The sequence below is a fragment of the Lepus europaeus genome, chromosome 19 (assembly GCF_033115175.1).
Source record: "Lepus europaeus isolate LE1 chromosome 19, mLepTim1.pri, whole genome shotgun sequence".
NCBI classification, from domain to species: Eukaryota; Metazoa; Chordata; class Mammalia; order Lagomorpha; family Leporidae; genus Lepus; species Lepus europaeus.
Window position 1 is genome coordinate 69076860 of NC_084845.1, and position 20850 is coordinate 69097709.

At 61.1% G+C, this 20850-nt stretch overlaps 1 protein-coding gene across 1 annotated transcript in view; it reads right to left on the bottom strand.

The window, feature by feature from the left end:
• Nucleotides 1-1141: 1141 nt before the first annotated feature.
• The window catches only part of COTL1 (coactosin like F-actin binding protein 1), a 34143-nt gene continuing 14434 nt past the window's right edge, over nt 1142-20850 (bottom strand). Inside the window, exons 3-4 of the mRNA XM_062176393.1 lie at nt 13721-13878; nt 1142-2290 (exon numbers count right to left, since the gene is read on the bottom strand). Of these exons, the coding sequence (XP_062032377.1) occupies nt 2180-2290; nt 13721-13878 (269 nt within the window). The 3' untranslated portion in view covers nt 1142-2179. The remainder of the gene's footprint in view (nt 2291-13720; nt 13879-20850) is intronic.

Genomic DNA, 20850 nt, shown 5'->3' on the forward strand with positions numbered 1-20850 from the left:
TGGGCCAGGTGGGGGCTGGAGGTGACCTCCAGCCGCACACCTCTGGGCAGCACGGCCGTGGCCCTGCCCATGCCGTGTTCCGAGGGCGGCTTCTGGCCTGCTTCCGGCAGCCGCTGTCTGTGGCTGCCCTGGCCTGATTCCGAGCCCCCCCAGGGAACTGGGGCGCGGCAAGTCCGCGTCACTCAGCTTGGAAACGGTGTCACGGCCACGTCTGGGGAGATGCGTTCTGCCTTTTCCTGAAAAGCCAGCGAGGAGGGTTGTGGGCCCTCGAGCATGACCTGCAGGCTCTGCCCCCTCTCAGGCCAGGGCTTCCCCACGGTCCTGGGCGCCTGGGCTAAGTCCCCGAATCCCTGGGTGGCCACGGGGGAATTCTTCACTGTCAGCCTCGCACACTGGGGGCGAAACAGCACCTGTCTCCGCGCTGTGGTGCGGCAGGTTAAGCCACCACTGTGCCACCTGCATCCCACAGCAGAGCGCTGGTGCGAGGTCCGGCTGCCCCCCTTCTGATCCCGCTCCCTGCTCGTGTGCCTGGGAACGCAGCACGTGGTCGCCCAAGTGCTTGGGCCCCTGCACCCACACTGGGAGACCTGAACGGAGCTCCTGGCTCACATCTGGCTGTTGCAGAGTGGACCAGCAGGTGGAAGACCTCTGTCTGTCACTCTGTCTTTCAGATACATAAGTAAATCTTACAGAAACTGGCCACTGCGTAGGAATGCGCTCCACAAATACCCCTCTCACCCGCGTGTCTGTGTATAGCAAAGGCAGCAACTTTGAAAGACAAATCGGGGCCGGCACCACGGCTCAACAGGCTAATCCTCCGCCTGCGGCGCCGGCACACCGGGTTCTAGTCTCGGTCGGGGTGCCGGGTTCTGTCCCGATTGCCCCTCTTCCAGGCCAGCTCTCTGCTGTGGCCCGGGAGTGCAGTGGAGGATGGCCCAGGTGCTTGGGCCCTGCACCCGCATGGGAGACCAGGAGAAGCACCTGGCTCCTGGCTTCGGATCAGCGCGATGCACCGGCCGCGGCAGCCATTGGAGGGTGAACCAATGGCAAAAAGGAAGACCTTTCTCTCTGTCTCTCACTATCCACTCTGCCTGTCAAAAAAAAAAAAAAAAAAGACAAATCGGGAAGTCAATCATTTTTTGAAAAACGAAAACCATTTATTTCTGTAAACTGTTGAGTGCAGAGATGTTCACAAGCCCAATACAGTCCAGATTTCTCCCCCAGAATGAGATGAGCAAGGAAAACAGGAAAGAGCTCATGAGGAACCAATCTCACCTTTCTTCTAAAACAAGCAAAGCGATCCTTTGGAGTTTGGGGTGCAGACCCCGGATTAAAACCCCAGGTTTCCGGCCACTGTCGGGGCCGGGGCTGCGCTGCACACCCAGCGAGGGGCCTGGCCTCTCCGCGTGCACACGTCCGACCTTCCAGAAAGCACAGAAGCGGCTCCTGGTTCTACTGGGACTCCCACGCCTGACGTGGAGTCTGTCCTGCCGGCGGCCTGGGAGCCCCCCAGTCAGGCCTGGACCCCGACCTCTGTCCCTCTCGCGCCAAGAGATTTCAGTGGAAGCAACGAGTGGCTTCAGCCCTCGTGACACAGCCACTGCCAGGCACGTTTTAAGGCAAATGTTCTCCATTGCTGCGGTCTGAGCAAGACCGAGCTTCTCACCACCGCGCACAGAGCCTAGGCAGCTCGGGAGGGGACTCTGGGAGGGCTGAGCGCGACCGGTGGGACAAACGTGTGTGTGTGTGTGTGTGCGCGAAGGCTGCAGTTGGTGGGCACAGCCCGGCACAGGGACAATCAAGATGGCGGCCATGGCCCAGGCCCCAGAAGCCATGGGAGGTGGGAGGGCGGGGCTCGGGCCACGTGGTGATTAAGAGAAATGCCAGGGAGAGGGGTCCCCAGAGAAGGCACCTGGCATCTGATGATGGCCATGACCCTGGCATCAAAGGGATGTTTCTTCAGAACAGAAGAGAGAGGGGGAAAGAAAAAGGTGACCAGAGAAAGATGCATGAGCTCATGGGGCAGGCGGGGCATAGGGGTGCAGACATGGGGCGGCGGGCGCGGCCTCTCGCCGCCTCTCCTCTCCCTGGTGGGCTGCTGGGCTGGGAGCTGAGGCCGGCGGTACCCTCGCCCGGGGAGCGGCAGCTGGCTTTGGCAAGGGGCGCGGCGGGGCTGGGGCTACTCGGCCTGGGCGTCGTAGTTGGCGCCGCCCGCCTTCTTCAGCTCGCTCCTGATGAACTCCTCCTCCAGCTCCTTCCGGTCGCTGATCACGAACTCTTTAGCAAAATTCTGCAAGAACAAGGAAAACACAGACTCCCGTTAGGAAGGGCGGGGCGTACCCTGGGCGGGGAGTGGGTGCTCAGGCACCAATCAGTGACCAGAAACCCCGATGAGAGGTGAGTGGGCGGGGCTGAGACCCACAGGGGCCAGGGCCAGACCTAGGATTGGATCCTGGCTCGGTGGCTCCCCAGCTGTGCTGTCCTGAGCAGGTCCCTTGTAAAGGGGGTGGAGCTCCCACCATGGCTGGCCTCAGGTGCGTGGGGCTGGGAGGGGACAGGCATGGGTTGCTCACACAGGCTGGTCCAGGGTAGCAGGGGGACTCTTAGCTCTTCTTGGGGTACATGGGTTGCACCCACATAACCCATAGGCGTGGCCCACGAGGCCCTCGGCGAGCGCTCACGGCAGGGATGAGGGAAGCAGGTGTCGTGGCTTCTCAGAAAACCCTGAGCCACGGAGATAAACGGCGATGCGTTTCAGGAAGGCGGCAGCCACGAGCACAGAGGACGCTCAGAAACACACGGACAGGTGGACAGGCCAGGAAGTCATCCCACCCAGAGAGGCCTGCACAGAAGAGGCGGCACAGCCTGCGCGAGCGGTGAGCCCCTGCAGGCTCCGGCCCAGAGAGCAGACGGCGTCCACAGGAGGCTTTCAGAGCCAGCAACCCCACGCCCGCGGAAAACAAAGCTGACGGCCGAGCAAACACGTGTTCCCAGCAGCGGCCCTCACAGCAGCCCAGCGTGGACACAGCCACACAGGGGACCGCTGTCCAGCCAGCGTGGGATCCAGGCCACGGCGTGGGGGAGCCTCGAAGCCAACGCCGGGCGGAGGAAGCAGCCACGAAAGGGCACGCGCGGTCCGAGCCCATTCTGTGCAACCTCCAACAAAGGCAAAGCTACGGAGACAGGAAGTAGGTGTGCAGCTTCCAGGGGCTGCAGGGAGTCGGGAACCGGAAACAGCAGGCTTTCTAAAAACAGATCGTGGCGACGGGCACACAGCTGTGCACACGGCCCCAAAGCCGCTGAACCAACGCTGAGGGCGAGTAAAGTCCCCACGGAGCTGCGCGTTCTTCTAAATCCCACGAAATGATCGGTAAGAAAACAAACGCTGAAGACGACACCCGCACGGAGGACAGGGTCACGAGGCGCGGCTGGGTCCCAGGCGGGCTTCTTCCAGGAGCCACGGGCTGCCGGGGACGAGCCGCCACGCTGCACCCCTAAATGTGGCTGGCCCCACGTGGAGGGAGCTGCGCCTCAACCGAAAACAAAAGCCTCCGTTCCACCAAGAAGGACCGGACCGGCAGAACATTCCAGCTCCAGCCTCTAAAGACAGACAGACGGCAAAACCTCTCAGGAGGCTATGAGGGAGGGAGAAGGGGCGGTGAGCGTTTACCCAGCGGCTGCTGCGTGCCAGGCACAGCTCTCGCTGGTTCTCATCTAACCCTCCCTCCGCGTATCAGCAAAAGCCCCATGGGCTGGGCTGGGGGAGACCCACCCGAGCCACCGGAGCTTTCTATCCTCGGGTGCTGAGCAGGGCGGTGCGACACCACGAGCTGCACCTGGCGGGCAGAAAGGTAACTGGGGATTGCACAGGTTTCTCAGCCCTGAGCGCCCATGGCACAGGGGCGGGCGGGCGGAGCGCCGAGGAGGAAGCCAGCGCTGCGGGGCCGTCCCAGGTTAGCTCTGCCGCTGCTTCAGCGGGCGACACCACCTGTGTCACTCAACGGTTAAAGACACACATTGAGAAACACGTTCGATAAGGTCCAAGAAATCTAAAGTGAATTATACCTGGAGCCGTGCACAGTCTGACTTAAAGCCACACGCACGTGCGAAAGCAGATCATAACCGGAAGTGAGAAACGAAACGGGACAGCGGCGTCCAGCCAAAGCAGGACACGACAATCAACATGAAGGACCTAAACTGTCTTTTAAAAAACACTCGGGGTCGAACTATTAAAAACTAAACAAAAGAAAAGCCCGGCTGCCAGCCCTGTGGCATAGTTGGTTTGTAAGTGGCATCCCGAGTCCCTGCCCCATCCAGATGGGCCTGCAAGGTGCAGCTGGTGCCGAGTGGCTGGAGACCACAAAGCACAGGCCCCTGTGTCCACGGCCACGGCCACGGCTGCCTCCCGCCTGCCCTCACCTTCACCTACAGCCTCGGCCAGGCCCTCACTGTCACTAGCTCCCTAAGCCAGGGACAGGTGGCGAGACCGGGAGCAAGGGTCTCGGGCCTAGAGCGATCCTGACACGTGAGACTGCGAATGTTCTAATGCCCACGCTGTGCAAAGCCAAAGGCACAGGTGACGCTAATGTTAATCATATTTTCTCTAACACAATAGACACAAAACATGAAGCTGTTAAAAGAGCCCTTGAAGCACTGCCATTCACCCGGTTTTGACAGAGAACCAGCGAGAGACCCAGGGAGGGCGGGCGATGCACCCCGGGGCACACAGCACCTGCGTGGCCAGGGCCCGTCCCTGTTCTCCCGACTCCGTGGTCACACCAGCCTGCCCCACCCCCACACGACCCCCATCAGCGGCCCCAAGGCTCAAGCAGCCGACCACAGACTTCAAGGCAGGACCACCACCTCTGACTCCAGGAAGCGCTCTGTGTGGCCCAGGTACACCGCCCCCCCTCTGGAGGCTCCCAGACAGACCCCCCCACCCCTGCCTCAGCAGCACTGTTCCAAGGAGAGGCCCCAGCCTGCAGAGTCTGGCCCTGGGCAGCGTGGCCACCACCAGAGCGGTGTGGACGCAGGCAGCTGCCCGGGGCAGGGCAGCTTTGTCTCCGCGACTTCCAAGCATGCTCACGTGCCTTAAAGATGCTAACAGCGGCGCCGGCGCTGTGGCACAGCGGGTAAAGCTGCCGCCTGCAGTGCCGGCATCCCATGTGGGCGCCAGTTCGAGTCCTGGCTGCTCCACTTCCCCTCCAGCTTTCTGCTGTGGCCTGGGAAAGCAGTGGAAGGTGACCCAAGTGCTTGGGCCCCTGCACCTGCATGGGAGACCTGGAAGAAGCTCCTGGCTCCTGGCTTCAGATCAGCCAGCTCTGGCTGTTGCGGCCACCTGGGGAGTGAACCAGTGGATGGAGGACCTCTCTCTCTCTCTCTCTGCCTCTGCCTCTCCGTAAATCTGCCTTTCAAATAAATAAATAAATAAATCTTTAAAAAAAAAAAAAAGTGCCTGCCAGTACGGTGCGATTTCCCCAGAAACAGCAGGTTCCTGGAACACGCCTGAGTCATCGCAGGAAGGGGAACAAACGGTGAACGGTCTCGGCCGGACTCCAGGGCTGAGGCCCCGCGCCTCCCCCGCGGCCGAGGGGCCAGAGCCTGCTCACCACCGAGGGGCAGAGGCCCACGGCCATTCAGCTAGGAAGAAGGCGGGCAGGCAGGCAGGCAGGCAGGCACGGCGCCCTGGAAGCCTGCGGATCTGGGTCACCACGGAGCGGCGGCTGTTCCCACGCCTGGAATCCGGAGCCCTGCAGGCCGTGCCCCCAGCCCCGCCTGGTGGCTACCCCCAGGCCGCCCTGACCAGACACGGCGGACACCCGCACTTCACCTTGGACACTGGCTTCATCCTGGCTGGGGCGGCCGCAGTGTGGGGGCCACAGCCCCTTCTCCTGCAGCGTCGCACACCGATCACAGCATTCACTCCCCTCCCCCACCCCACACCTGTCCAGTCCAGACTTAACTTCAGAATCCTCCTTAACCCAGAGCTATGGGCCCGCTGAAAAGCTAGAGATTATTCCAGGCTGAGGCCTTCAACTTCTGCCCATCCACACCGTGCCTGGAATCCTCACCGCACCCAGGATTCAGAATTCTCCCCAAAGAAATAATTCAACAGACTTTTTTAATGACGACACATAAACATGGTTATACAACAGGATGGTTCCATTTTTCAGCGGAAGGTGGATAAATAACTAAATAGCACCTGTGCTTAATGCATCACACACTCCAAGTATTCATCACATAGTCTCGTTTAATGGTCACAAACCCATGGGCTGCATATAATCGTGCCCATTTCTCAGATGACAAAACTGGGGCCTAGGAAGGTGAAGGAGCCGGTCAAAGTCCCGTGGTCGACTCCCGGCCAAGGCTGCCGCCAGGAGAAGGAAAAGGCATACATGCACACATAACACGTACCTGCACACACAGCAACATGCACACATACATACACCCACACATACGTGCACACACAGCACACATGCAGACACATGCATGCACACACAATATGCATGCGCACACAGAACACGTGCACACGCAATATACACGCACAAACACAAGCACACACAATATACATGCACACACAGCACACGTGCACACGCAATATACATGCACACATGCAAGCACACACAGTATACATGTACACACATACAAACACACAATATGCATGCACACACATGCACACGCAACACACACAGAGACATCACAAGCTACACATGGCGCACGACATCTGCTCACAAAATGGCAGCTGCCACTAAAATTCCGAAACTGCGGGCACGAGGGTGAGCTGGGCTGTGGAAGGCAGTGGCTGTCTCCCTGGGAAAGGCCACGAGGCACAGGCAGGGGCACGGGTCCAGGAAGGGCCCATCTGTGCCTGTGTAAGGGGGACGCTGCCCCCATCACGTGGGTGCTGCACCCTGAACGCCCCGGGAAACCGCGGCAGGGACGATGGGGCCTGGGAGGCTGAAGCCCGGGGCCACCAGCGACCGGAGGACCGCAGTGTGCAGCAGCACCGGGAGGCGAGGGCAGGCAGCCGGGAGAGGGCGGCGGGCTCAGGGCTGAGCGGGCAGCGCGGGGACCACACCCCAGACCCCCGCGTGGGGACCACACCCCAGACATGCATGTGGGGGACCCACACCCCAGATGCCCACTGGGGGACCCGCACGTTGTTTCGCCATGGCAGGCACGGCCGCAGAGCTGAGGTCAGCCACTGCTTGGGGATCTGGGCGGGCGCCAGGCTGGGCCCCATGTGCAGCTCCGTGAAGGGCAGCTCGGCCGCCGCCTGCACACACTTACTACATTTACTACCAGGTACACTACTACTACCTGGGCACTTACTACAGCGGCCACACTCACACCCAGGGCCCAGGCGCCCCTCCGACCCAGGGCAGCAGCCTGCCCCATCACACCCACCCCTCCTGACAAGGCCCCGCCTTTCCAGGGGTCTCTGCCCCGCCCCTATCACACCCCACCCCTCCTGACGAGGCCCCGCCTTTCCAGGGGTCTCTGCCCCGCCCCCATCACACCCCACCCCTCTTGACGAGGCCCCGCCTTTCCAGGGGTCTCTGCCCCATACGCGTGGCGCCCGGGGGCTCCGGCTTTGCCCATCAGGGAGCTCGTGCGGGGAGCACGAGGACATGGCCCATCCACGCACCACAGCTCAAAGAGGCCCAGACTCTAGCAGGACAGCCCCCCTCTGGGGGCCACAGAGCCTCTGCAGCCTCCCCTGGAGTCAAGGCCATGGCCATGCTGGGGGGGGGGGGCAGCCGTCAATCTGTAAATCTCCCTATGGGGAGGCCCCAAGCAGGGCTCTCACCCCCACCCCCACCCACCTACACCCCATGGACACAAAAACAAAAGCCTTGGGAAAGTCCAACCCAGCCCCCAGGCCTGCCTGGGCCTCCTGGGCCTCAGCCCCAGAGTTCCTGAGCGGCCCCGTGAAGGTGCAGGGCCCGCTTTCACTTCAGAAGCAGAGACGGGGAGACAGAGGGAGAGAGAGGGAGAGAGAGGGAGAGAGAGGGAGAGAAGGGGAGAGAGAGGGAGAGAGAGGGAGACAGAAGGAGAGAGAGGGAGACAGAAGGAGAGAGAGGGAGACAGAAGGAGAGAGAGAGAGAGAGAGGGAGAGGAGGGGAGAGAGAGGGAGAGAGAGGGAGAGAGAGGGAGAGAGAGGGAGAGAAGGGGAGAGAGAGAGACATCTGTTGGTTCACTCCTCCCATGCCCAGAACGGGCAGGGCTGGCCCAGGTCAGAGCCAGGAGCCAAGAGCTCCCTCCAGGTCTCCCCCGTGGCTGGCAGGAACCCAGTCCTTGAGCCATCATCACTGCCTCCCAGGGTCCGCACTGGCAAGAAGCCGGAACCAGGAACCAAACCAGGATGTGGGCGTCTGAGCCGCCGCAGCAAACGCCCGGGCCCTCGTTCCTCCATTTCCGTAGCGCATGTTACAGCCAGCCCACGGGACCCCTGGCCACTGGGAGGGCAATGTCCTAAGGTAGCCGTGGCTCCTGCCCTCAGAAAGATCATTCTCTAGTTGGGCACTGGATTCTAATTCCTGGAATTCGGACCATAATAGACACAGATACAGAAGCAAGCAGTTCTGACACAGCATCAAGGTTTTGAAGGATGGATAGGAGTTCCCCGGGTAGCAAAATGGAGAAGCCCTTTCCACATGCACTGTTTCTCTTTAATCCTTGTGAGAACTTGGTGGAAACTGGCGTTCTCTTCTTCACACGGAGTCTGGACGCGAAATCCCTTCCAGGCCCCAGAACTGTGGGCTGACGCGCGAGCACATAGCTTGGCGCTCACCCCGGTTTTTCTGTTCGACACAGCGCATTTTCTCCAAAGTCAGCACCAAGCGACAACGCTCAGTCCGCAGTTGGAAAGATGTTTCCAGGGGATGCGTGTTGGCCCCGCGGCTGAGACGCCTGCCTCCCACGCAGAGCGCCCAGGTCTGAGCGCAGCTCCGCCTCCATTCCAGCTTCCTTCTAACACACATCCAGGGAGGCAGCAGGTGCCGGGCTGAGCACCTGGGACTCTGCCACTCACGTGCGTGACCTGGACTCACCCCTGGCTCCTGGCGTCAGCCGGGCCCAGCCCCTGCCAACCTGGGCATTTGGGCAGCGAAGCTGGGGATAGATTTTTCTCTGTCTCTCTGTGTTTCAAATAAAATGAAATAAAGTTTTTAAACAATGTTCCATCGTCCAGACTGAGAACGGGCAAGTTTAAAAGTGCACGCGCCGTGCGTAACACGCAGCTGCGAAAGCAGTTTCCAGTCCCATGTGGCCTCAGGGCAGTGCTGGGGGCTGTGGGCAGTGTGTGGGCAATGACCGAGCCGGGCCCCCGCATGGCCCCTTTTCCCAGCACTGGGGCCCTGGTGAGTTCCTCTGCTCCCCCCTGGGATGTGCCCAGGTGGCTGTGCCCTGCCCCACCTGCCCGCAGACGAAACCCAAGCCCGAGACAGCCCCTGGGGACTGCGGCTCCGGGAACCCGCACTCCCTGCCCATCACGGCGTTCTGCAAGCCTAGCTTGAAGCGTCGCCAGCCGAGCCTGGCTCTCCCCAGGACCGCTGGCACAGGCCCTGCGCGGGGCCTCCCAGCGGCCACCGCATTGTCCCCACAATCCTCCAGAGGCCCCAGAACAATGCAGTGGGGTGTTCTGTCCCGGGCGCTTCCGGGCAGGCAGTGAGGGCGCTGGCGGAGCAGCCGTGCGTGGCATCTGCTCGGCGCATTCCCGCCACCCAGCCCGACTCCCCCGCAGCCTGTGCCGCCCCCTGGCATTTGTCTCCTTTTGTCTCCTCTCCTGCAGCCAGAGACACGGCTCAGCTGCTCAGCCCGGCTCTGCACCCAGACTCTAGAGACCCAGGGTCGCGCCTGCGAGCCCCAGCCCTGCCTTGCATTAGCTGAGGGTCGGGGGCAAGTCCCAACCCTGCCCTGGGCCTGGGTCCTACCTGGCAATGCAGGGACATGGCCAGCCACGGAAGGAGAACCACCTGAAGTTAGCGGGGACAGCAGGGGCAAAGGCAGGACCTCCCCAGGGGCTACACCTCTGGGCTAAGCCACTGGCAACACACCGAGCACCGGGGGAGGACAAGATGCAGGTTGGTGGCCGCAGCTCTCCCAAGGGGCCAGTTCCCCGTAGCAGATAAGGCTGCCGCCTGCAGTGCCAGCATCCTATATGGGCACCAGTTCGAGTCCTGGCTGCTCCACTTCTGATCCAGCTCTCTGCTGTGGCCTGGGAAAGCAGTAGAAGATGGCCCAAGTGCTTGGGCCCCTGCACCCACATGGGAGACCCGGAAGAAGCTCCTGGCTTCGGATCAGCCAGCTCTGGCTGTTGCAGCCATTTGGGTAGTGAACCAGCAGATGGAAGACCTCTCTCTCTCTCTCTCTCTCTCTCTCTCTCTCTCCGGCTCTACATCTCTCTGTAACTCTTTCAAATAAATAAAATAAATCTTTAAAAAAATAATGAATAAAATAAAGGAAAAAGAACAAGCAAAAATTTCAGAGTATATCCAATGAGAACACGACAGAGTGAGTCAACTCATCCAACTCCCCATTTGGCAAATGGGGAAACCGAGGCCCAGGAAGGGGAAGAGACGCTGGTGCAGAGCGGAAAGATCTGCCCGGCGCCTGCCCGGTGCCGACCACGCAGCTCTTCACGGGGGTGGGAGACACCCAGGACAGGAAAGTCAGCATGCACCAGGCATCTTAGATAAACGAACAGCGGCAAAAGGAAACCGAGGCTGGGATCCAGGCCCTAAGACATGGAATCCAGAACAGCCCACCTGGACAGTGCTGCACAGAGCTTCTGGCCGGTGCCCACGCCACGCAGGGGACAGCCGCCAGCCGAGCCGTGCCGGCAGTGACCGGGCAGACAGCGGGCCCTGTGCCACCTGAACGGCTGGATTGGAAACTGCGCCACCAGCGGGAGGCTCACAGAAGCCTCAGTGTGAAAAGTGGGAGAGGCAGTGGATGAGGGCCCACTACGGCCCGAGACAGAGCACACACTCTGCCTACATCAAGGATTCCAAAGACTGTGCCCTCTGGACACACCTGCCACGCCTCTCTCCCTGCTGGCGCTCCCTGGCCACGCCCACAGGGGGCTGGCTGCAAACGGAGGGGCCAGAGAACACAGGATCTTCTGCATTTTCCATCTACTGCCACTCAGGAAAGGCCTGAAAACCAGTGGGCCATGAAAATCCCACTGGTCTGCAAAAAATCAGCTGATATGGTTGAGCCAAAGCCAGGGTCCGGCGCCACACACGGGGTCACGGGCAGCACCCGTCAGAGGGGAAGGAAATCGCACTCACGGAGCATTCCTCGGTACCCGCATGGTGCGAGCACTTTGAACAGGCACCCTGACGCTCACGCCTCTGCACTCCGACCCCCCGCCCAAGAACGCAGTCTACAGAGAGCAGCCCACGGAGCAGAGAACAGAGCCACGGGCGCCAGCGGGGTGGGTGGGACATTATTTATAAAAAGCGAACCTGGAAGCATCTCAGCAGGCCAGGGCGAGAGGAACACTCAGTACATCACATTGCACGCGAGCAACAGGGCTCTGCCATCACGGGGACGCCGACAGCAATGACTGTGCAGCCCCATGGTCTATGAAACTTACCAACCTAAAAAGAGCAGTAGATGTGGCCAGGACCACAGTGCAGAGACGGGCAGGTGCACATGCCCACAGGGACGGGAAAGTGGGCAGTGTTGGGAAAAATGGATCCATTACTTCCTATTATTATTTTTAATATGTATTTATTTGAGAGGCAGAGAGACAAATAAGCCTCCCATCTGCTGGTTCACTCCCCAAATGCCCACAATGAGAGTTAAAGCCAGGAGCCAGGAATTCAACTTGGGTCTCCCACACGGGTGATGCTTGGGCCGTCACCTGCCACCTCCCAGGGTGCACAGGGGCAGGACTGGAGCTGGGACCCGACCTCAGGCACCTGGGGCCAGACGCAGCGTTCCAGCGGGTGGTTTACCCTCCAGGCCAAAGGCCTACCCCCTATTACAGTTCCAAATAAAAGTTCTACTTTGGGCAGATTTTATGTTAACAGGAAAGCTGGAAGAGACAGTACAAAGAGGTCCCTGCCCACCACACAGGCACGGACACACACACGGACACGCACACGCACGCAGTATACGCTTCCCCAGCGTGGACATCTTACATGTGTCCATTCGTCCATTCGAGAAGCCAGCCTCGGCCTGCTGCGTTTCACTGAACTCCAGATTGATCCAGATGTCACTGGTTTTTCTGTTCTGGGGTCCGATCCAGGACACCACAGCTGATTTTTTGGTTTGTCTTTTACAGTGCACAGGTAGGCGCAACCCCAATAACAGCCAACATCGCCTCGAAAAGAAAGCCTGGGACTGGTGCTGTGGCGCGGCAAGTTCCCCGGCATCCGGCTGTCAGAGTGCTGCCGCTCCACTTCTCATCCACTCCCCGCTAACCCGCCTGGGAGGCAGCAGCTGATGACCCGAGAACCTGGGCCCCTGTCACCCACACGGGAGACCTGGGTGGAGTTCCTGGCTCCTGGCATCAGCCCGGCCCAGCCCCAGTCATCGTGATGGATTGGGGAGTGAACCAGCAGTTGGAGGAAACACTACACCGCCCCATCATTTGCCTGTGATTTAAAAACCCTTTATTACGGACCTGTCCCACGGTGCTGTGTCTTTAATACAGCATGCATCTTGGGGCTGGCATTGTAGCCTAGTGGGTAAAGCCACCGCCTGCGACACCAGTGCCCCATATGGGCACCAGTTCAAGTCCTGGCTGCCCTATTTCCCATCCAGCTCCCTGCTAGTGTGTCTGGGAGAAGCAGCAGAAGATGGTCCAAATGCCTGGGCCCCTGCACCCCCATGGGAGACCCAGAAGAAGCTCCTGGCTCCTGGCTTCGGATCAGCTCACCTCCAGCTGTTGTGGCCTTTTGGGGAGTGAACCAGCAAATGGAAGATTTCTCTTTCTGCCTTTCAAATAAATAAATCTTTTTTTAAAAAAACAAACCAGCATGTGCATGGTGGTGGTGGCAGGGTGACAGCACCCCTTGCCCTCTGCCACAGACACAGGCGAGGGACACGGCAATTCTGGTCACTGCAGGAGCAGTGCAAATGCGCTGGGCGGGGCTGGGCGGGGCTGGGCGGGGCTGGGCGGGGCTGGCGGGGCTGGTGGGGCTCTGTGGCTAGGAGAAATCCCTCTGCAGAGTGAAGCCTTTGGAAGGAAGCGCTCTGTCCCTCACGCAGCCTCACCGCGCTTCCTGGGTGCGGAATCCAGCCTTTCCTGTCTCGCCAAGCCAGCATCCTGACCCCGATGCACCACCGTGGGCGTCTCGGACCCAGAAGGCATCGGCACAGCTGCAGACCCAGCCTACGGCATCCCCCGCCACCAGAGCCAAAAGGAACCCCTGCCCGGTCACGCTGCCGAGCCAGAGGGGCTCACGCACATCCTCACCCGGCCTCCTCGGGCCACCGCGGGGAGCTGTCCATGGTGCACCAGCTCGCAGACATCCCCGGGCCCTCATCTGTGGGAGCTGCCGGCACCAGCGGCAGAGCGAGGCGGCCGCCGACTGGTTCCTGGACGTGATGCTCAGCACAGCAAACCCAGTCACCTCGCCCCAGCGGTGGCTCTGTGGCCCAGAGACGCAGGACCAGGAGCTGCACCGGGCCTCTCTGTGCTGCTGGGCGGCGGCCTGCAGGGAGCTGTGCCCTCCCAGCCCCCAGAAGACCCCAGGAGAAGTACCTGGACCACCTCCTTCACCAGCGTCTTGTCCGTGCCCGTCTTGGCCCGCTGTAGTCCGCTGACGTTCTCGCCGATCCACGTGATGAGGGCAAACTTGGACCTCTTGCTCATGGCGTCCCCGGTGGTGAAGCGCACGAAGGCAAACAACCGCACGTCATCTGTGGCCAACAGAAGAGTGGACGCAGTGGTCAGTTCCAGCACCCAGGCCACACGCCCGGGGAGAGGCGCAGAGCCGCGCGAGTGCCCAGGGAGCGGCAGGTGCATGGAGCAGGGAGCAGGCTCGCACACCACCCCCGCCGGCACGCCCTGCTTCTGCCCTGACCACGGCTCTGGAGGCTCTGATGCTCACTCTACACTTGGGACGTGGAGGCTCAGACAGGCTGCGTGGGCGGACGCAGGTCTGGATGCGGCCTCTCTGGAGGCGACACCTCTGGCCCTTGCGACTCAAGACTCTGGTCACTGACCTCACAGAGGGGGCAGCAGTCACCCAGCTCCTGCCGCCCTCAACCTGGGCGCCCCTTCCTGGAACGTGGAAGCCACACCGTGGAGACAGACGAGAGCCAAACGGGGGCCACAGAGGGATGGAGGAGCCCAAGGCAGAGGGGCCCTCTTGTGGGCGGGGTTTCACGGTACTTCCACTGGCTGTGTTACACCTGCTACCCCTCAGACACTCACTTCCACTCGAGGCCGCTTCGCTGAGCTCATCTAACTTCAGTACTCTTCGCTCACCACCACGGTCCCTTCAGAACCTCCCCCACGATCTCCTGCTAACGTTCCCCCAGACTCCACCGGGATGAGTTAACCACAGCGGTACTCGTGCCTTTATAAAGTGATGTGTGTATGTGCCTGGGCATGGCCTGTGTGGACACGTACCCATGTGGGCACGTGTGTACATGTGTGTGCGTTACATGTGTGTGTGTACACATGTCCCCCTAGCACAGTCCAGGATTCCCCAACCTCGACCCTCCTGACTCTCATCCCGAGCTGGGTACTTCTCTGAGTGGGTGCCCCAGGCGCTGCAGGGTGCTGACAGGTGCACCAGGACTTGGAGAAGCAAGGCGCACCCCCAGGGCGACGCTCAAAACTCCCCCAGGCATTGCCAGATGTCCGGGGTGCTCGGCCTGGCTGGAAACCTGGCGTGGACACTGTGTCCCCTTCATGCAGGACCCCCTCTGTGTCTCCCAGCAAAGCTCCGCGCTTCGGCGAGGAACTCAGATCCATGCTCAGCTTACTGCACGAGGCGTCCACCTTCTACCTGCCACGGCCAGATCTCACCGCAGTGCCCAACTGGCAAGTGCCTGGTTCACGGCTGCCCATCTGTGTCCACGCAGTGAAACTCGCCCATCCTCGCCGGGCTGAGAGGGTCCCTCGGGCTCGCAGCGACCACTGAGCCCAGTGCACCTGCTTCTCACACTTCACACGCACTTGGGTCACTGCAGCATTTTTCTCTCTTTAAAATTATTTTAAATTTGTTTTTGTTTCGTTTGAAAGGAAGAAAAAGCAGACATCCTCCATCTGCTGGCTCACGCCCAAAGACACACAACAGCCAGGGCTGCGCTGGGCCAAGACAGGAACCCGGAACTCAACCAGGTCTCCCACGTGGGTGGCAGGGACCCAGGCCCGTGAGCCACCTGCTGCCTCCCAGGGTGCACACTGGCAGGAAGCTGGGTCAGAAGCAGGGGAGCCAGAACTCAAACCCCGATATGGGGCCTCCCAAGCAGATCCGGGGGCAGGTGTTCAGCTCGGGGGCTGACATGCTGCTGGCGGCACCCGCAAGCCACATCACAGTGTCAGGGTTCAAATTCCGGTCCACTCCCGGCTACCGCACACCACAGAGGCAGCCATGATGCCCCGAGCACTCAGGTCCTGCGCCCCGCACGGGTGTGGACTGGCTTCCTGACTGGGGTCTCACGCTGGCACAGCCCCCTGCTGCAGGCATCTGAGGGACGGAAAACGCACAGATCACCCTTGGTCTCTTTCAAATAAAATGGCGACCATTGTAAACTTTTTTTTTAATCAGGTACGGACTCTGAGGCAGCAGGTGTGGGGTGGCGTCGGGGTCTGCTCGTCTAAGACGCTCTCAGCTGATGCCAAGGCTGCCTGGCAAAGGACCACACTCGGAGATTTGAAAAAGAAAATTCCAGACACCTCTCTTCCCCGAATCTCTGCAGGCATGGCCACGCTGACTCCCACACCACATACGTGAGAGCCCGTGACCCAGCCGCCACCCTCTGTCAACAGGAGACACAGCCTTGAGCTGATAAAGCTCACTTCCTGGCCACTATCTCAAGCCCAGGGAGACAGTTATCGGCGGCACACCTTCCGGGAGGAGCGCTCTGTGTAATGGGTAACCCCTCGGACCCCCCCCCGCCGGGGGGGAGCTGTGATGCAAACCACAGTTCAGGGTCCAGGGAGCGAACGGATCCCTAGCAGCGCTCCTGCTGGTCCAGCACTTGTCAGCGCTTGCTTGTTTTTAAGGTTTTATATACATATGACATTTATTTATTTATGTATTTATTTGACAGGCAGAACAACGAGAGAGAGGCAGAGACAGAAGAGGTCTTCCATCTGCTGGTTCACTCCTCAAACAGCCTCAACAGACAGGTCTGGGCCAGGCCAAAGGCAGAAGCCAGGAAGTCCATCCTGGCCTCCCAGTGGGAGGGCGCTGCAGGGTACTGATGGGTGCACCCACGTGGGAGACCTGGAAGAAGCTCCTGGCTCCTGGCTTCAGCCTGGCCCAGCCCCGGCCATTGCAAGCCTTTCAGGGAGTGAACCAGCGGATGGAAGACCTCTTGGTCACACGCTTGGATGCCTCCTTCAGGGAGCTGCCCCAACACGGCCCTGAGAATCTAGAGGCACCTGCCATGGGGCCTGCCCGTGGGGGTCAGCGTGAGGGGGGCCGGTGGTCTCAGAGCCACTTCCCAGGGGAGTGACAGGGCTTGGAACCCAGCCACACAGTAGAGGGCAGGGGTAGTCCGGGGCCACAGGGGCCCCTGCAGGGCAGGAGCTCAGCTCTCTCTCTCTCTCTCTCTCTCGCTCTCTCTCTCTCTCTCGCTCTCTCTCTCCAGGGATGCTGACTTCCTGAAAAATGGGGCACTCGTTCTTCCCCTGCCAACTGGTTTTTTTCTTTATCAAGATAAAAGTCACAGAAGACAAAATTTCCAAAGCCCCCGGCTCAGCGGCACGCAACCCACGAAGCCAACCATGCTGTGCAGCCGTCTCCACTGCCGGACTCCTGAGTGTGCCACGTCCCCAGGAGGGACTCTGCCCCCAGGGCAGTCCCTGCACACCCCACCCCTCCCAGCCCTGCCACCAGCGACCCACTTTCTGTCCCTGTGCAGCTGCCTGTTCTGGGTGCATCACAGGAATGGCTGGGCGCTTGCACAGCTCCCCAGGTGCCTCTGTGCCGAGGCACGGGCCTCGTTCCTCGTCCCATAGCGTGGACGGACCTTGTTTTGTTATTCAGCGCTCGAAGAATATTCGGGGGCAATGTGACAACTGCCATCACTGGCCGACTACTGGGACTCAGCATGAAACATCAAAATGAGGTAGACAAAGCCTCCGCCTGCGCACCGACATCCCACACGGGCACCGCTGGAGCCCCGGCTGCTGCACCTGGGGAAAGTGGAGGATGACCCAAGTGCTTGGGCCCCTGCACCCACAGAGACCCAGAGGAAGCTCCTGGCTCCTGGCTCCTGGCTTCAGATTGGCCCAGCTCCAGCCATTGTGGCCATTTGGGGAGTGAACCAGTGGAAAGAAGACTTCTCTCTCTCTCTCTCTCTCTCTCTCTCTCTTTAAAAATGCCTCTGGCACGACATGGCGGAAGCTTCTACCTGAAGCTACTTCCATAGGACAGAGCTGCGCACTAGAAACTCACCTGGGGAAACTGAGGCAGGGACAAGGGACAAGGGGCATGGCCCCGTGCAGCCAGTGGGGACACAGGGCACAGGAGAGGCCTTCAGATGGCCAGCGGCCTGTCCCGGGTGTTAGAGACCCAGCACCAAGGTGTCCCATTAACCTGCAGCCTTGACCTGGGTGGGGGCTACATCTGCCAGGCGCCCCCCACTGGACTTCACTGGCCAGAGAGCGTGGGGAGCATGCGTCCGGGGCAACCACTCCCCTGTCCCCACGTCCCCCTGCTCAGCGTGGACTTTCCGGCTCCCAGGATCGCATTTGGGCCCAACGCCAATCCCTGGCCATGTGGGGAAGCTGCCGGTGCCACTCCGCAGACCCTGCACACGGGTCGGCCAAGCGAGAGCCTCCTGGTGGACTCGGCTCCCCCAGCCCCTCTCTGTCCCTTCCCTCGCTCCGGCCAGCGGCTCTGCGACACAACACCGTCCCCAAGGCTCCCCATGACCTCCACACAGCCCCCCATGCGCCTCCCACCCTCCACGCCCGGCCCATGCCTCTTCAGGCCTCCCCAGCTGACCCTGAATGGCACTGTGCCCTCTACGGTCCCCAATTCTTGTTGAGGGGCCTTGAGCATTTACCCAGTGGGAGCCCCAGTACCAGCCCCAACGCTGGCACTAGACAGACCCCAGCCAGTCAGTCACACCACACCCCCAAGGACACCAGGACCTTCCAGAACCACAGGCTGACGTCATTCGAGTCCTCGTGGAGGGGTGGGGAGGGGCCCAGGCTCCAGGGCGGCTGGGCGTGCTTATCTGACAATGGCTCGGTCACCAAGACTGCTGACTGACGTGGTTTTGAAAATCCAACGGTCACGTTATGCTTACTAATGTTTGCCGCTAGCGATCTGGCGAGACAGGGAAAAGCCAGCCGAGGCTGGTGACGGAAATCCAGCAAGCCCCAGCAGTGCCACATCACCACCCGGCAGACCTGCGGCCTCTCGCCCCGCACCCCCGACGCTGGACCCCTGCCCGTGTGAGCCTCGCACCAGCAGCACGGTGGCTGGGCCCCACACCCTCACGGCCCCCTCCCGACGTCTCTGCACACAGGCAGAGGCTCGCACGGCTAACTTTTACCGTGTGTGCAATCAGAGAGGTGAGCACATACCAGACAACCCTTCCGCTTGCCCCGGAGCACCCAGGAGCTACCCAGACAAGGGAATGCCCAGGGGCCAACTCCACAGCCCAGTGCTGGGGGCAGGGGACTGGCCCCGCCCCTTCCTCCCCCCCTCATCTGCACCTGAAGGAAGTGAGGCGGCAGAGAAACTCCCTGACAGCTCGACCCAGGCCGGCCCCAGCCACTCGCCCTCACCCTGCTCCCAGTGAAGGGCAAACCACCGCTAGGAAGAGAGCCGCCGAGTGGCACGCCTGGGCACGGCGGTCACCTGTGCCACGGGTTCCTGCTTGTGTCACGCAAGGGGCTGTCACGGTGACACAGGATGCTCAGCTATCAGCCGACCGTCTCCCGGCCAGCGCTGAGTACCCAAAGCCCAGGCTGCTGCCACCCCACGTCCCCAGCTCAGGGTCTGTGGACCCCTCCCTTCCCGCCCAGGCAGAGTCCTGTTTGTGCAAAGTCAGAGATGCTAAAACTCCACTCTCCAAGAAGCACGACCCCTCAGTCTATCCCGGGCCAAGAGGGGCTCACCCGTGGGAAACAGCTCTGGGACCACCCCCTCCCCCAAATGCAAGGATCTCCCAGGGCAGAAGCCCCAGGCGAGCCCAGGAGGAGCTAAAGGGGACAGTCAGGGTTCGCTTCCTTCATTTACTAAACCAATAACTTCACACACAAGGTACTTCAGGAAGTTCATAGGGAGGCCAGCACTGTGGCGCAGCAGGTTAATACCCCACCTGCAGTGCCGGCATCCCATGGGGGCGCCAGTTCCAGTCCCGGCTGCTCCACTTTCGATCCAGCTCTCTGCTGTGGCCTGGGAAAGCAGTGGAGGATGGCCCAAGTGCTTGGGTCCCTGCCCCCGTGTGGGAGACCAGGAGGAAGGCCCTGGCTCCTGGCTTCAGCCTGGCCCAGCTTAGGTTTTGCAGTCATTTGGGGAGTGAACCAGAGGATAGAAGATTCTCTCTCTCTCTGTGTAACTCTGCCTTTCCAATAAGAAAATAAATCTTAAAAGTTCTTGGAAAATATTACTAAAACCAAGTTTAATTTGATACCAGAAATCTTTGAAACCCACACAGTTCATAATGCACATTTCCTGCCAGCTCCCCAAGTGTGCCCCCTCCCCAGTGTGCCCCTCCCCGAGTGTGCCCCCTCCCCAGTGTGCCCCCTCCCCAGTGTGCCCCTCCCCAGTGTGCCTCCTCCCCAGTGTGCCCCTCCCCGAGTGTGCCCCTCCCCAAGTGTGCCCCCTCCCCAAGTGTGCCCCACCCTCAGTGTGCCCCCTCCCCAGTGTGCCCCTCCCCAGTGTGCCCCCTCCCCAGTGTGCCCCTCCCCCAGTGTGTCCCCTCCCCAGTGTGTCCCTCCCCAGTGTGCCCCCTCCCCAGTGTACCCCCTCCCCAGTGTGCCCCCTCCCCCAGTGTGCCTCCTCCCCAGTGTGCCCCCTCGCTCAGTGTGCCCCTCCCCCAGTGTGCCTCCTCCCCAGTGTGCCCCCTCCCTCAGTGTGCCCCTCCCCCAGTGTGTCCCCCTCCCCAGTGTGCCCCTCCCCAGTGTGCCCCCTCCCCAGTGTGCCCCCTCCACAGTGTGCCCCCTCCCCCAGTGTGCCTCCTCCCCAGTGTGCCCCCTCCCTCAGTGTGCCTCCTCCCCAGTGTGCCCCCTCCCCAGTGTGCCCCTCCCCCAGTGTGCCCCCTCCCGAGTGTGCCCCTCCCCAATGTGCCCCTCCCCCAGTGTGTCCCCTCCCTGGAGTGTGCCCCCTCCCAAGTGTGCCTCCTCCCCAGTGTGCCCCTCCCCGAGTGTGCTACCTCCCGAGTGTGCCCCCTCCCCCAGTGTGCCTCCTCCCCTGTGTGCCTCCTCCCCAGTGTGCCCCTCCCCCAGTGTGCCCCCTCCCGAGTGTGCCCCTCCCCAAGTGTGCCACCTCCGGAGTGTGCCTGAGTGTGCCTCCTCCCCCAGTGTACCCCCTCCCCAGTGTGCCCCTCCCCAGTGCCCCTCCCCAGTGTGCCTGAGTGTGCCTCCTCCCTCTGTTTCTTCCCTCCTGCAGACCTCTCTGGCCAGCGCTGGAACAAAGTGAGGGATTCAGGAGGAGGGAGAGGTACACAGGGCGGGGAGTCCCAGCATGAGCT